The sequence below is a fragment of the Xenia sp. Carnegie-2017 genome, unplaced genomic scaffold (genome assembly GCF_021976095.1).
Source record: "Xenia sp. Carnegie-2017 unplaced genomic scaffold, XeniaSp_v1 HiC_scaffold_13, whole genome shotgun sequence".
Taxonomy (NCBI): Eukaryota; Metazoa; Cnidaria; class Anthozoa; order Malacalcyonacea; family Xeniidae; genus Xenia; species Xenia sp. Carnegie-2017.
This window is the reverse complement of record NW_025813436.1, coordinates 4,739,253-4,756,818: the sequence shown is the minus strand read 5'-3', so window position 1 is coordinate 4,756,818 and position 17,566 is coordinate 4,739,253. Positions and strand designations below refer to the sequence as shown.

Here is a 17,566-nt window from a genome sequence, read left to right as displayed (position 1 = left end):
TTCGCGCTTAATGTCTTATCATTTTTCGTGTTTTGTTGTGAGACATTCACAAGCTCAGATGTTCGTTCACAAGCTTTGACACTTTTGGAACATAGCCCAGTATGCATGATCACGCTTTATTCAAAATTAAAATTCACCCAATTCACCCGACACTGGGCTCAACCCAGGCTCAAATTAACCCAAGTTGATTTTTTTACGTGTAAACACTACGAACCCAACCTTAACCTCGGTTTAACTTAACCCATCTCAAGAGATAGGTTGAATTTAACCGAGGTTAAACGTGTAGTGTTTACACGCAAGCAATATTAAGTTGGATCAACTTGAACCTGGGTCGAACCCAGGTTGTTTTATGTCTTGTGAATTGGGCTTTAAGAGTAGCACCACGCTGCCTTGCACGATCTCCACCCGAGTGGCGTTTTTCACTGCATCTTACTTGTATGTATAACAAAAATATTCATCAAATTCCCCGCAGGCGGTAAAGACTTGTGTCCCTTGCAATTGACAAAGAATAAATTGTCATCTGACTCTTTTTTTTTTTTGAAATGGTATAAGATACAAAACACAAGCTTCAATGCGTCCTGCTGGGTACATCATCCATTCAGTTGATGAAAGTCGACCTCAAACAGAGTGTACAACGTTCACATTGCGATCCCTGCCTGCTGGCACGACGGGCTAGCGTGACACTGTTAAGCAAGCTACCTCTCAAAGGCCATCTGCATGGGAAGCTATATTTGATTAAACATCGTTGTGCATCATTTGCAATTAGAGCATGTAGAAATGCATCATACAGAGTCTTTGACGGGAAATTTTTGGCAAAATATAATCAAATCCTTCCCATCCAAAGTCCGAATATTTTTTTGCGTCATGCATCAAGCTAAATAGACTCTTTTCATCGTCAAATTGCCTAAACTTTAATCCGAGACTTCGGATCATCGACGATTTCCACTGATTAAATTGGGAGTCAAAGCATCGTCCAGAAACAAAGGAAAACAGTCAAAAAGCCATGCTTCAAACCGAGCGATCGATTTTCAAATATGCTAGCTTGCTGTGAATTGTTCACCGTCGTGCGCAGTTTGACAGTGAAAGTAATTGTTTGATAGAACGCCCTTATTATATGGCTAACTAAAAAATGACGATTTCATGTTCAAAGTTTGGCAGGATTTTGCGAAACGGGACGAGTGTGCGCATAACACTAATGACTGCTAAAAGCTTGCGATAAAGATTACAGCTGTGATGATTATGAAGCGTTTTTCCCCTTTTTTTATTCTCACGAGAACCTCACACGCGCGATTGTGGCGTGTGCTATCAATCACATCGCTTCGACCTAACCGAAGTGCGTCATAACGTGCGTCTGTGTGTGTATGCGTGTCTCTTACAATGACATGTCCTCAATAAACATGAATGTACACTCGCAACGTTGTTTGCATTCGAAAACAATGCGGACGTGGCAAATTCGCAAACGATGACAAATAATTCAGTTTGATGATAAGGCGATCTCGCTCTGATGCGTTCTTAATAACATACCGCGCCAGTAAAACGCTTGATAAAGATAAAGACGTTTGATTTAATATAAATGTCTATCATAACCGCACATGCGCTCTTCGTGCATTCGAATAATTATATATAATTGTCTATTTATATACATAAATAGACAATTATATAAGTATTCGAATGCACGAATATGGTAAATGCGCTTAAAATGAACGTACACTTTTATACCTAGAACTTTGATGATAGTTCCTAATGCGAAATTAATTTGTAGACGAAAACGGAAATCGATTTGGAAGTCTGTCCTCCGTCTTGGCAGTTCACCCGGATAAGAAAGATCGCTCGAAGATATTTGAAATAACTGAGATAAATTGTTGAGAAACGCTCTTGTCCTTCTTAACGTACGCACGCACCTTGCGCAAGGAGGACACTTTCAATTTTCTTGTATCCTCATGCATACAGGGAGACGATTCGCGCGTATTCTGAAGGGTACACTTGAGAACGAAGCAAACACAGATCAATCAGCTACAAGAGATTTTCAAATCACCCATGGAAGCGTCGAGAACGAATGATGACCTATTGTCGCGCTAGGAAGCGAGCTTGTAGTAAAGTTGAAGCCAAACGAACGTCACGATAACGGACAAGCGTTTTCAACGCTTAAAGGACACGTTTGAAGTGGACTTGCACGAGAGAAGGGATTAACATTCTTTTGATTGTTACCCGCGATATGCCGTTGAACGGTAAATACGCGACACGACAGAAAAACGGCGTCAAGAAGGAGAGCGAGATGATGGAAATGGTGAGCCGCGAGAGAAGTCAATACACAAGCATCATCAATTCCAAACGAGTGCGCGGCACATGCAGCCTAACGATGGCCGCGCTCTTCGTAATATCCATGATACTCGTTGTGGTGGGAGTCTCTCTCATCATCGTATCGTCCTCCAAACAAAGCCCCTGCACACTGGAGCACGAAGAGAAGTTGCAGTTTTGCAGCCTGTCCAAAGAAGCGCGGCGCTCCGGTTTCGCCGCGGTCTTGATGAAAATCCAAAAGGAATATTTCCGATTGCATCGCCACCAGTCCTATCACGACCCAGTCATGAAATACATCAACGATGACTCGGTGATGCGAGGCATATACGAACCGTTCAATCCGAGACCGTCGTATCTCAAGAAGATCACCGACAAAGCCATGGAAATGTTAGCGACGCTGGAATCGCTGAACGTGAACGAGAACCATTTGAAACTCAGGGAGCGCAAAGCTCTTATTCAGGCCAAAGACTATCTGAAGCACATTTTCGGCCAACCGTACGACGTGAACTATTACTTCGGTGACTGGATGCTGGGACCGAACCATTTTTGTTGGCAGCCGATTTGCGAAGTCGGAAAGGATATTTTCTTTCATTTGGATTATTATCAACCGCACAACCTGGAAGATGTGAAAAAATTACGGTATGTCAAACGCACCAATTTTCTTTTTCTATGCTCCGTTTGTGAACTGGCCAGCAACCATTTTGTTCGTAGCCAGCTACATTTTAAACGCGGGAAGAATTGCATAAAAGAAGACTACTTTCATTTTTGATACGCCCTGATTTTTTAAATTTCAAGCCGCTTTAAGAGGAGACTTTTCATCTCAGACTTGCTCGAACATGTTATCTTGTTGTTTTTTTTTGCATTTTCTTTTTCTTACCCTGCCCTGATTTTTTTTTGACATTTAAGCCGAATTTCGAAGAATCTTTTGATCACGGGCTGGTTTGAATGTGTTTTCTCGATCAGCTTTCTTCGTTTCATTCTCACCCGCACACAATCTCGGCTGGTCCAAACATGGAAGAGAGTTCCATACTGACGCAACGCGAGTAGCTATGTGCACGATTTCAGTGAATTTGCAATGACCTGACCATTTGCTCAAGCTCTTGTCCAAATCATGCACCTTTATAAACGATTCTCTGTCGTAGGAAAAAAGGAATGCAAACTAGCAAAACTAGGCTTTCACCTCACATGTATCATTTTTAACTGGGGAGGGGAACAGAATGATAAAAATATATACGCTCAATCTGTCTATTCAATGCAAGGTAAGGAAGTGTAAAAGCCTTACGAACTCGAGTTAAACGAATTCAAACAGCTGTCATGAGCGAATACAATGGGTAAAAACTTAAATTTTCTTATGAAGATTTAACACCTCAATAGTTTCCCTGTAGGACTATCTAAGTAGCCATAAAACAGATGATTGTCACCATCGATAAAATGTTCTGCATTCCTACGTTATCAATGCAGGTTATCGTTAAGGTTCTTAGAGAGAGGTTGGAGGAATGGTTTACGCGGGTGCAGCTCAAAAAACTGGAATAGTTTTAATAACGTTCGAGTCGTTGATATGCAGCTAGAAAATACTCATGACTGGCATGAAAGTGTAGCAAACACCTTCAACAAGAGTTTCGCTTTGTATTTTGATTTTTGATGCATGTATGGCCGGACCATATTTTTAGATACGTTTTCAAAATTATTCACTTTTTTTATGCTGCACCTGTTCGCATCGAAAATGCTATTAAATAATCGAGTCAGTTGTCGAAAGTGTCTCAAAACAACACCTCATGCGGGAGAATAGAAAACAAATCATGTATCTTACATGTATTTAGTTATATTTCGGCATGGAAACTGTATAATCCTCTGCAATGATTTGTGGTCTCCTGGCACGTTACCCACGTGTTAACAAGCAGCAGATATGCTAGATATTTTTTATTGACACATTTTCTTCCGCTTCCATCAATGCGATGGGCAGTTTTCCTGACGTGCAGCGATAAATCCAATGTTCGAAATGCATTTAAATCACATTTCACAAACATGCCAAGTAAGCAAGATTTTAATCCGTGCATCGACGGTCGATGCTACGCCGGAGAATATTGAGATCGATTTTCATGCAATTAATGTTTTTGGCGAATGTTCTGGACCTATTGAGAAAAATAGAGCCGCGTCGTCTTTTCGCGATGCAAGTCCGAATACAGCATTTTGTATTAGGGGTTGGGAAAATCTCTTAAGGTGGTCGGTATAGATGTTTGGATAAACCTATCTAATTGAAATAGTTCTGTCTGTCTTAAGAGATCCGGTTCAAATAGGATTGAGTGACTGGCATTAGTTGTGAAGATTTATACAAAACACCTTGTTTAATTAATCGAGATTTGTTCCAACTGGGTGGCGAAAGCCATGCGTAATTTTCTGCTCTCTTCCGATTTCGGAGTGTTGCTGACGTATTGAAACCCACGCAGCCAGAGAATTTAATTAATTTTTTTGTTGTTGTTTGATTTGTAGTTCAATCAATACTGTTACTCTTGTTCAGCGTGCTGCATTGTTTATATAGTTAGATGTACGCCTTGTCAGACAATTTTTTTAAAAATTTTTTTAGCATGCACGCGCAATGTTTTTTTGCGTGATCGTGAGCAAAAGATTGTGCACTAAGGGGGTGGGGGGTGGGGAGATAGGAGATGGGAGGAGTGGTGTCCGCCTCCGCATCAGCTTTGCGGATACGCCTCGTGAATTAAGTCTATATTATCTAAATGTGGCATGAGGCATGCACACGTGAAAAAGAAGTCAATTTGGCTTGTGATTGTTCGTCGGAGCATCATGACCTATAAAAAGAAAAGCGAATGGCGTTTTCGTTAGCTGCCTTGTCTAAAGAAGCAGTTAGTACCCTTTCCGTGTCATTTGTCGAATTCGTATCAGATATGACAGTGAGGCCGAAATCAATGATAAAAATCGTGCTTACTCGACGAAACGAACTTTTTTTGTATCTTCGCACGGTTGAACCACTCTCTGGAAATCAGAGCTGCATTTTGTGAAAACCTCGCGTTTTTAAGACGCGCCAGTTTAAAAGTTTTCGGCTTCTAACGGGGATAAAACAGTAACGCGACACTATCTTTTTCACTGTTCTTGCCACCCGTAGTGGATCTCACAGTACCTACAACTACTGTACTTTCTAATCTAAAGATGGATCAGTGATTTCAAATTCAAATTCAAAGCGTATCACAAATTTTTGACATCTGTCAAATATACATCGACTTGTTATTGTTGCGTGCCTCCTAAAGCGTAGAAGCATGATTCAGCAGCTAAAACGCTAAATCACACGGGTTCGAGTTCTAGAATATTCACAGCGTTCAAAAAAGATTCCCTAGTTTGGTAGTAGCTTCAATCCTTCTTTGATAAGTTTGTCGAAAAAGTTTAATTTAGGAAAATCTACTTTGGTTCAATAATAGTTTTTCGGCCATTATGCTAAAATGAAGCGTCGAAAATATATGTAACGCAGATGCTTTAATCTCATAAATTTTATCATTTGCTTGTGATTTGTATCGTAAACGAGTGAAGATTAACGAGCTACTATATCACTTTCGCATGGCGTGATTGTCATTGACAAGTCGCAAGGCATCATGGGAAAATGCACCAGTGCATTGTAACATTTTTGTCATGATTTGCTTAGATTCATCGTTAATTTGAAGACAAAAAGCAGATATGATAGTTTCCATTGTTTTATCTGCTTTTATCCCTGACTTTTTAAGCTCCTTTTCGAATGACAAACACATGTGAGGATTTAGACAACTATATAATCGTTCAAGAGCAAAGGGAAAAAGTATCTTGCCCTAGCGCTACATTTCATCTGTAACACGGAGGCATTTTATGACTTTCTAAAGCAATTAAGACCTTCACTTATAAAAATATTGTAAGTTGCCTTCCATTTGTTGAATTTCAAAAGCAGCAATTAATATGTATGTCTGTTTCACGTCATTTCAGGTTGAACACTTAAAATATATCATTAAATACATGTGTTTCAAATCCGATAAAACAAATGCTGTAAACCGTCGTTATTTAGCCAAGCAAGTCGAGGTATTCGAAACTAGTTATTTTGTGGTTTTCGAACGACGACCGACCAAGATAGCGTTTAACAACTTCACAGTCGTGCTTAGAGTTCACAGGCTGTCGCGTCGTAAAACTAGTCACGATTTTGCGGTTTTGTAATTTTGACACCATTTCATAAGGTGCGATAATAATGTCGGGTATGTGTAGAGGATTTCCGTGGAGAAATCTTTTGTTCACACTACAGACTGATTTCTAAAACAACTTCTTTAATGTTTTACGTCACATTTGAAAAGCTGGCAGTATGGTAGCACAAAACGAAAATTTATCCATTTTGCCAGCTTCAGAATTGTTACTTAAAGTCTTTAATAACCGTATAATTGATGTTTATGAGTGTGGCGAATTGCAAACAAACCCTTTATACTTGATACATCCTGTTTTGTGAATGTGTACTTCGAAAAAATTACATCACCAATCTTTCTGAGCTCAATAACAGCGCTGAGAGATATTGCTGATTAGATGCTGTAACTAGGACCAACACAAACGTGACATTCTTCTACACAAACAAGCTGCCGAAAAAATATTTCAAATTTGTGCGATCTCAAACGCGATAACGTGAAAGGGTTTGACAACAACATTCCGAGAGAAATGATATGTTGTCTTTTAAATTAACGGCTACGGCTTGTTTTGCTTTCTTTCTTCGAAGTGAATTCATCGCTGAAATTATTCTGCTGATTTGATTTTCGCTGTGAAAAATTGTGTGGCAAAACCTTTCTTGTGCATTGCCTGCTAGGAGATCGTTCTCATAAAAACCAATTGAGGCAAACCCACATAAGAAAAACCATGAGGAGACTTTTAGCGTCTGATGAAAAATCAATGGCAAATCGGTTGGTCAAAAGTTGGAGTTAGGAAATTTAAATTGTACATGCTTAACGACAGTCCCCGTTGAAGAGGTCTGGACCAATTGGAAATAGAAAAATTTCAAAGTGTTTCAAATTACACGAGTTTCATCAGGGAGAAAAAAACTCTCTAATTTAGTCATTAAAGAAAAAAACAGCATTGAGTTTCAAATGCCAGCCGGGATGTCAAATTCGTACACTTGTATAATCAAGTCCAACATAAGCCTTCAAAAAACTTTCCCACTAGAATAGGTTTGACATTCGCATTCTGATTTGTTTACATTTCATTTGATTAAAAAGCCAATTTATAAACACGTCGAAAAGTTTTTAGCGCATGTTAAGCATCTGTTTACTTAGATTTTTAAATGAAACATGAATGAAATACAATATGGCCGTTCGTCATCTTTGCCTTGAGAGGTTATAAATTAGCTATCTTGAATGAAGCCTTAACATCTTGCAATTTATTAGAATAGTTTACTAAAATAAAAGAATCTGTTTGCATGGGATTTGTGCTTCGAGAACCTGCTGATATATTTCATTTTTTATGATTATGTAATTGACTTACGAAAGTACATAAGAAATCAATGTAATTGATCTCTTTATTTATATGTCATAGTGAACATGGTACATAGGACATCAATGTTCTTGATTTCTTTATTTTTATAACATAGTGAAGATAGTACATAAGAAACCTATGTACTTGATCTCTTTATTTATATGTCATAGTGAACATGGTACATAGGACATCAATGTTCTTGATTTCTTTATTTTTATAACATAGTGAAGATAGTACATAAGAAACCTATGTACTTGATCTCTTTATTCTTATGTCATAGTGAGGATGGTACATAAGAAATCAATGTACTTGATCTCTTTATTTTTATGTTATAGTGAGGATGGTACATAAGAAATCAATGTACTTGATCTCTTTATTCTTATGTCATGACTGTGTGATAAGGAAAATGATCATATCTCTAAAATTATCTTTAAAAAATGAAAATGCATTAGTCTTTATCATTTTGTCATTTTGTTAGGGTGGTTGCCCTAACCACCAACTAAACCGTCAATGCCATATATTGCCCAATAAATTAATCAAAAGAATGATATCTTCATCAACTCTCGTAACGTTTTCAAATCATCGCTCCCTTTCGGCGTTTGATAAGATTAGTTTGCAAGCTTGAAAAAATAAATGGCCGTTTCGCGACCCTGCCCAATTCCTCGCACATTTGTAAAAAAAACATAATAGTTAGCGATTCGCTGACAGTCAATATTAAACGGCCTTCGATGATAGTAATCTGAAATGCGTGGGAACAAGATTCGAGAGATTGGCTTTTGATAAGAGGTGGGATGATAATGGCGTCTAAGAAGAAATAAGATTACAAATGGGAAAAGAATTTTATCAATCACGCTCGACACATTGAAGCGACACACTTCATACTTCCCGTCATACTTCAGAGTTTTGGTTGAAATTTAAAAATTAGCCGCGCAAAATAACTGGGCACTTTGAAATCTTTATTGATAGAAGAAACGTGCTAGTTAAAGTCGCACAGCTACTTGCAAATTTTAAGACAGACATATACCAATTGTTCATGTCAAATATTCAACCAGAGAGCAAGACTGGGCATTTTTAGTAGGGTTTTTTTGTTTTTCAGTGCTTCACGATGCCTTTCGGAGTTGTTCAGAGTATATATATTCATGGTATTTACCAGAACTTTGGATTTACAAGTTTTGTATACATGTTATTTATCATAAATAAAGTTTCAGGAATGAGTTCACTGTAGATCAATGTGACATGGACATTTCTTGATGGGCGTTTCATATTACAAATTGAAAGAGCGAATTGCAATGCCATACAATAATCTTTGAGTCGATCATTACAGCTTCAAAATAATAAGGTTGATGGATGAGTCTTATATATAAGAGAATTAAAGCTTGCTTGCAAATGCTTATGGTATGTGTGTTAAAGTTTTAATGGAATAAAGAGATCAAGTGCATTGATTTCTTATGTACCATCCTCACTATGACATAAGAATAAAGAGATCAAGTACAATGATTTCTTATGTACCATCCTCACCATGACATAAGTATAAAGAGATTAACTACATTGATTTCTTATGTACCATCCTCACTATGACATAAGAATAAAGAGATCAACTACAATGATTTCTAATGTACCATCGTCACTATGACATAAGAATAAAGAGATCAACTACATTGATTTCTTATGTACCATCGTCACTATGACATAAGAATAAAGAGATCAAGTACAATGATTTCTTATGTACCATCGTCACTATGACATAAGAATAAAGAGATCAACTACATTGATTTCTTATGTACCATCCTCACAATGACATAAGTATAAAGAGATTAACTACATTGATTTCTTATGTACCATCCTCACTATGACATAAGAATAAAAAGATCAACTACATTGATTTCTTATGTACCATTGTCACTATGACATAAGAATAAAGAGATGAAATACATTGATTTCTTATGCACCATCGTCACTATGACATGAGAATAAGAGATCAAGTACATTGATTTCTTATGTATCATCGTCACTATGACATAAGAATAATGAGATCAAGTACATTGATTTCTTATGTACCATCGTCACTATGACATAAGAATAAAGAGATCAAGTACAATGATTTCTTATGTACCATCGTCACTATGACATAAGAATAAAGAGATCAAGTACATTGATTTCTTATGTACCATCGTCACTATGACATAAGTATAAAGAGATCAAGTACATTGATTTTGGATTTCAAACATCGTTTACTGGTACTTTCCTCTGTCTTTCCTAAGAAACACAAAAGGAATGAAAGACCCTAACACTTCAAAATAAAACTCGTAGAAAATCTCTCATTACCTCAAGAGCCTCACAACCCCAAAGCATAGTACTATGACAGGTCTCTGGAGCAAAGTTTGTGGAATCTTTGTAGGATCAGAGACCATGTTGCGAACCAAAGTTTACACCGTAAAATTTTTATCATCAAAAACAATACATTACATGCTTGTCGGCAGTTTTATCTCAAGTTTCGTCCCTCGTATTGCGTTAGCTAAACTAAATATAAAGTCAATTAACAAACCCTCGTCGACTTTTTCGTAATCCCTTGTTAACATAATGACCATCTCTTCAACAGGGAAAAATTGAAAGAGCACAGAGACGCCATATACCAGTACATTGCGAACATGAAGGAAGGCGTCAAGAGAGGAATGGTGCGCTCCGTTGAAGATTGCAAAGTCGGAGTTGATGCTGTTAAACATGCGTTTCTAGATATTTCCCTGCATGGCGAATCAGGTAACAATGCAACTCCTTTCCGCTGCTTACAATACCAATCATCAATATGTAAGTCAGATTTTAGTAGTTCATGCAATATACACGCAAACGTACTCTGTTTTTAATTTCTCCTCCAAACCGATATCAGCCATAACGTCGTTCTTATGTCATAGCTAGACTGTAAAAGTGCTGCTCTCAAAGTTAGAATAGTTTTTAAAACATGTCGCTGGTGTTCTAAACGACCACGAGTTTGCCATCAATTTGTGGAAGTGCGTTTTCTGTGTCTCGTGCGCTCAGTTAGTGTGCATATGAAAGAGCTTTTAGAACACGGGCATATGATTCGCAGCCAGATATTTTAAGTTTGAAAATTACTGTGATGGCTAATATGCAAGTGTAACCCTTCAACAAGGTTATTTCTTTGTATTTCAATGGTTAATCTCAGCAGCATGTAAATACACGGAAAAAGTGGCTAAAAAAGCTTTCGAGCTAGAAATAATCGTTATCACTGTAAACAGCAATTAATCTTCTTAGTTTTTGAGCTGCGTTTGAACAGCGTGTTTTTGCTGCCGAATTTTCAACATATAACTTCCATTCCTTCACACCGTAATGGCTTGCGATGGTTGTTTCAGGCGTGCTAAGCAGTTGGTTCATGAAGTTCGTGGTCGCTCCCGACTTCCTGAAGAATATCACGGAGAAAGAGAACTTGCAATGGAGAAGCGAAACGGGAGAATATGTGAACACGTCCGTTTCAAGATATTACGTCGAACTTGTCGGCAAGCCCATCGCTGACTTTATAAAGTAAGTGCTAATGCTCCAGGAAGTGGAGCTAATGCTCCAGGAAGAAATCGAAGATTTTCGTGACTGTATATACAAGTGTAAAACAAGTCGAAAGAATGCCAAGCAGGAGTCATTGTCCTTAGGTTTCTTTGTTTTCCAAAATGGGCAGTTCCAGTTGGAAAATGGGTAATTATAAAACCAAAAATGGGATGTTCTACATATTAAGTTTTGGGGAAAACATGTTGGATCATCAGACGTGAAAATGCCAAAGCATTCATTAGTATCTTTTTCTCTTGTATAAAACAAACTCAAGGATTTTTTAGGGTTTTCATGGGGTTTTAGGTTACTTGTCCTTCAGAGAAAATTTGAAATGTCTAGTTTGATTTTGCTTTTTTTTCTTTCGGATGAATCTTAGAATGACCCCTCATGTAAAGTGAAGACATGAGTTGAATGTTCGTAAAGGAAGGAAGAGGGGGCAGAGGGTAGAGAGGGGAAAGGTAGAGGAATGAGGAAAGGGAAAAGGTGAAGACAAAGGAAAGGGAAAGGAAAAGGAAGGAAGGAGGGAAGGAAGAAGGAGAAGGAGGGAAGGAAGGAAATGAGGAAAGGAAAAGGAGAAAGAAGGAAGGGAGGAGAAGGAAGAAGGGAGGGAAAAGGGAGGAAAGAGGAAAGAAGGGAAAGAAAGAAAAGAAAGAGGGAAGGAGGAAAATAGAAGGATAAAGGAAGGAAAGGAAATGAAAGGAGACAGGTAATCATGGAAAGACAATGTTTTATTATTAAATATTATCAGATACCTGGAATCACAGCCGTCACTGCATACCATCCTCCGTTTCCAATGGTCTCTCAGACATGCCGCAGGACTATATATACCTGGACGGCAAGCGAACCGAACAGAAAACGAACAAGACACTTCCAACGGGTGAAGTGATAAATAGTAGCAAGATCTACGAGCACAGCCTGTCCTATTTCACAACGATGTCACTGAAACCCAAACAGATTTACGACTTAGGCTACCAACAAGTTGAAAAGCTCTATCCACAGGTAGGGAGAATTTGATGGTAGGGAAAATTTGATGTAGTCATCTCTTCGACGGCTACACCACCTTAGGGCATTGTTATGAAGGCGCTACACATTTGTTGGGTGAAGTTTGAAATTTCAAATTTTGAAAAATTCCACGAGTCCAAACTCTTTCCGCGATAAATGCGCTTACCCATATCATCTTTTACTTATGTTTATGTTAGCTTCCTAATTTAACTTGCTGTTTTGTTCGGTTTTGTGTGTAATTCTCCCTTTTCACAACGTTTTCTTAGACATGGACTGCAAAGTCTGTTCAAAAATGGGGGGACGAGGTAGAATAGCATGAGAATATACTCAAATATCTAAGACGCCGAATTTTGCCCAGTAATTTGTTTGTTCATGAAAAAAGAGAGAGCACCTCCCGTCCCTATGCTCTGCAATGTATATTACAACCTAATTCCTTTGACTAACTCCCCCGTATTATCTCAAAGGTTGTTGAAATTGCAAAAAACATAACAGGAATTGCGAACGAAACGGAGGCAGTGAGGAAGTTTCGCGAAAAACTCGCTGATCGCTCCAACTATTTTAATGACGAGCCGTTCCCTAGCAACGAGTCGGATGATAATGCACACAAACGATGCAGTAACATTAAAGACGCAAGAAAATACTGCCCCAAGCGTTGGGAGGCTGCAGAAAAATGGTGGGCGGCAGCGAGAATGGTACTTTTGTTTATTTTGTTTGGGAGTGTTAATTCTGGTGTCCTAATTGAATTATCTGACTGCTAAACTTGATTCTTGAGGCACTTATGACTAGCGTCTTCATCAGGAGGGACCTGATGTTGAAACTGGAGTCTTTTTTATAGTCCAGTCTAGTGTCTTCATCAAGAGTGATCTGATGTTTAAACAAGAGTCTTTTTTATAGTCCAGTCTAGTGTCTTCATCAGGAGTGATCTGATGTTTAAACAAGAGTCTTTTTTGTAGTCCAGTCTAGTGTCTTCATCAAGAGTGATCTGATGTTTAAACAAGAGTCTTTTTTATAGTCCAGTCTAGTGTCTTCATCAAGAGTGATCTGATGTTTAAACTGGAGTCTTTTAATGTACTCATGTCTAGTGTCTTCATCAGGAGTGATCTGATGTTTAAACAAGAGTCTTTTTTATAGTCCAGTCTAGTGTCTTCATCAAGAGTGTCTGATGTTTAAACTGGAGTCTTTTTAATGTACTCAAGTCTAGTGTCTTCATCAGGAGTGATCTGATGTTGAAACTGGAGTCTTTTTAATGTACTCAAGTCTAGTGTTTTCATCAGGAGTGATCTGATGTTGAAACAAGAGTCTTTTTTATAGTCCAGTCTAGTGTCTTCATCAGGAGTGATCTGATGTTGAAACAAGAGTCTTTTCTATAGTCCAGTCTAGTGTGTTCATCAGGAGTGATCTGATGTTTAAACCGGAGTCTTTTTAATGTACTCAAGTCTAGTGTCTTCAAGATCATTTAGGAATGATGATCAGTGACCTGATATTAAAGCTAGTGTGGTGTCTATTTTTTGATGAGGAGTTTTACGACCTTGTGTAATTGCCCATCACCTCCGCAGTCAGCAGGAGTGATTTGTTAATGAAACTGGGTCCTAATTTTCTTGAGTCCATTATCAGATATGAAGTTGAAACTGTGCGTTTTCAGTTGAAGTTTCCAAGATCCTCAAATCAAATATCAGATAATAAACAAAAGCAATAACTCTTCTTATTTCATTTAAGGCAATGAGTCTTATCGACTCGAAAACTGTAAACATGTTCTACTTCACGGGAAAGAAACACACAACGCCGAATTGCCCAGTTGAATTACTTCCCGATCTGATTCCGTCAAGCGGTGCTCAAAGTTATGTTGAAAGCGACAGCAAATGCACCAACGGTGCTGCCTACAACATCCCATTCTTTTTGAACAACGCCGGTCCGCGATTCTCCGAGTGGTCTGTGAACGCACACGAAGCGAGGCCTGGTCACCATACACAGGTACGCGCGTGGAAATCTAGGTCTTCTTTCAGAAGCTCTTTTACTATGTAATGCACACCGAGCTTATTTAAAAACGCCGAGTATCACTGCACATCAGATGGTAGTTACTCCCCCCCCCCATCATTTGTGACGTAGCCTGTCTACAAGTTCCGTCATGATATGAAAATTTTAGATCATTAGCATGGTTTATATCTTGAGGGATCTATTGTTTTAAAGTGAGTGAACGATGAAAGTTTACATAGCATAACTAAACCTGTGGCTGGTTTTGTCACTGCCCTCGTCACAAACACACCGTCCAAAGGTACATACCTAACTTTTCCCCTCTTTAAAATGTCCGGTATTCAAGACTATACCATCCCCCTCCCTTCAAGACTACATTATTCCCCCCTTTTCAAGAGTATATTATTCCCCTCTCTTCAAGACTACACCATCGCTCTCCCCCTAAGACTACATTCCCCTTTCAAGACCACCATCCTCTTCCAAATTTCCATCTTCCTTCCCTTTATGACATTATTCCCCCTCTTCAAGTTCACCATCCCCTCTTCAAGACTCTTTTTCCCTTTTAAAACTACACCATCCCCTCCTTTATGACTTCCATTATTCCCCTCTTCAAGAACACACCATTCCCTCTTCAAGACTACATTAGTTTCCCTCTTCAAAACTACACAATAGCCCTCCCTTTATGACTACATTATTCCCCCCTTTTCAAGACTACACCACCCCCCTCGCTTCAAGACTGCATTAGTCTTTCCTCTTCAAGACCACGATCCCGTCTCTTCGAGACCACCGGTAGATCATCTCCATCTCTTTAAGATCACATTATTCCCTCCATCTTCAAATCTTCTAGAGCATCAAGCCATCCTCTTAGGGACTAAATTATTTCCCCTATTCAAGACTGAACGATCCTCCCCTCTTCATATCATTCTTTCCTTTCAAGACGAGTAGGACTTCCAGACCCTCCGCTTCGAAATTCTTAGGCTCTCGATAGTGAGCGGCAGTCCCCCGAAGGACTTACCCTTTTTAAATAAGATTCGAAAATGATATTGCCATTTCTTTTGACCTCGTTCATAATTGCTTTGACATGACGACTTTACGTGTATAGGTTCAGGGGAGCATAGAGCATTTCAAAGACTACTGCGATGATACGATCAGTTGGCTCCATTCCACTACGTATCACACGGCGCTCATCGAAGGCTGGGCGTTGTACGCGGAAAATCCTCTCGTCTCTGAAACGGACATCTATGACGATAATCTTATGCAAAAGTACGGCATGCTGAAGTGGCAGGTTGGTGCAGAATTGATTACTTTATCTAAGCACGTTTATAAGTCAACGACGTAAAATAAAGAAGTAATTTTGATAGGTTGCAACCCAGCGCTTTATGTGGCGAGAGCAACAATTATTATACCTTTATTCACCGAGAGCGCGAGGTCTTTACGGAGAAATGTCGGGCCGAAATTTTTTTGTACAGACCGAGCCCGTAGGGCTAGGTTTTTTCTAAAATTAGAGGTGGTCGGTTATTTCTCAGTAAATACCGAGCAAGCGAGGTTGATGAAACGTTTATCATATTTCTGATCACATAATGCTATATGCAACGAAGCTTTCTTTCTTTTCTTGACTTCACTGTTTTGCAAGGACTGGCTTTCACTGCTCCACTTTTCGTCTGTAAAAAATAAATCAAATAACGGGGCGAAAATTTTTTAAGTCCTTTCATCGGTGGAAAAGTTGACCGTATCTTTTGCTCGTCATGTAGATTTGGAGAGCACTTCGGTTGATCCTCGACTCCGGAATCCACACGAGAAGTTTAACGCGTCAAAAAGCTTTGCAACTTCTCGACAAATACGCATGGGATAGCACGGACATTGCGCGCAAGGAGGTGACGCGTTACCAGAGCGTCTTTGGCCAGGCTACCGCGTACACCGTGGGACAACTGGGGATAACACAACTGCGCGAGGCGGCGCGTCAAAAACTCGGAAAGAAATTCAATCTGAAAGACTTCCACTACCAAATTCTGAGTCAGGGATCGGCACCTCTCTCTTATATCGCAAAGCACATCGGGAAGTATGTGCAATGCGTGCTTCAGCCTTTGGGAGATGGGTGCAAGTATATTTTGTCACCACCGAAAACCCACGATCAACACGAAGATCACGACGATCATCGATATGTTGCTGGCCGTTTGGCTAAGCCTTCGATGCCGCAACTCAAGCGTCGACACTACGTTTAAATGCCCTAAATACAGCCAGTTGTATGGTTGCTTTCCTGGCGAATTATTGAGGTCGGGTCTTTGCATCCTTTTGTTGCTCAGCCGGGGGTACAGGAGTACACGCATAGGCTGGCAGGCACACGTAAAGTCCGCTTCATAGATCTATATTGTGTATAATTATTTTGATCGATTCGCACATGCTAACGTAATGGAAAATTTCCAAATTAAACCGTGTAGATATAGTATAATAAACTTGTAAACTTTAAATCAAGGGATTATAAGTGTTATCTGTCTAACGCAAGCCGCATGGTAGATGATCCACCTTCAGCTTAATTTGAGTTTATCCTGCTAATAATCGGATCCTGGCACTGAACTAAAATATATGGAACACTACCTGTAATAGAAAAGCCTAATAATTTTTTGAAGCCGAATCTTACATCCAGACACGCGAGATTACATCCAGACACGCGTGTGTAGTTCAATCAATTTTCACTCCGCGAGAGAATCTCGAAACACTACACACGCGTGTCTGGGTGTATTAAGATTTGGCTTCAATTATTTGCTTCAGATAGAGTTTCATGTATTTTAGTTCGACGGATCCTGCATATCATTGTTTTCACTTCACTGAAATCACATTGCAAATGTTCATCGTAAAGATTCACGGTCTTATACTTCCTTCATTTCGCGTGGTTACCAGCTCTTACGCCAATTTTCGCTTGCACGTTCACTCGCATTTTTCCTCATTTAAGTCTTTGCATCCACAATGCTAAGGGTCTATTGGATGGAGGAGGGAGCCTGGTGTCGAGGGTTATCTTGTCAAATTTCTATACCAGGTTGGGGAAGACACTCGAATTTCCGACATAATTTTTTCAAGATTGTATATTTTTGATTTTTATTTTGTTTGAATTCTAACAAAAGCAACCTTACATAGCTGTCAATGTGAAACTGTCATGAACGAAACGGGGGGATTGCACCATCTCCTCCACCCTGGCTACGCGCCTGTTTTCTTACACTTACTTTAGAGTGTGCTGATTTGAACATTGTTCCTCAAAATCTATGGT

General features: G+C 39.1%; 1 protein-coding gene across 1 annotated transcript; it reads left to right on the top strand.

The window, feature by feature from the left end:
- The first annotated feature begins 1,893 nt into the window (after positions 1-1,893).
- Positions 1,894-16,801, top strand: LOC124433265. Its single transcript, XM_046983026.1, is given in 9 exon segments — positions 1,894-2,937; positions 10,379-10,536; positions 11,145-11,313; positions 12,080-12,088; positions 12,090-12,330; positions 12,798-13,025; positions 14,050-14,304; positions 15,407-15,589; positions 16,056-16,801. Coding segments are annotated over 9 exon segments (2,436 nt in total). The 5' UTR covers positions 1,894-2,215; the 3' UTR covers positions 16,527-16,801.
- The last annotated feature ends 765 nt before the right edge of the window (positions 16,802-17,566 follow it).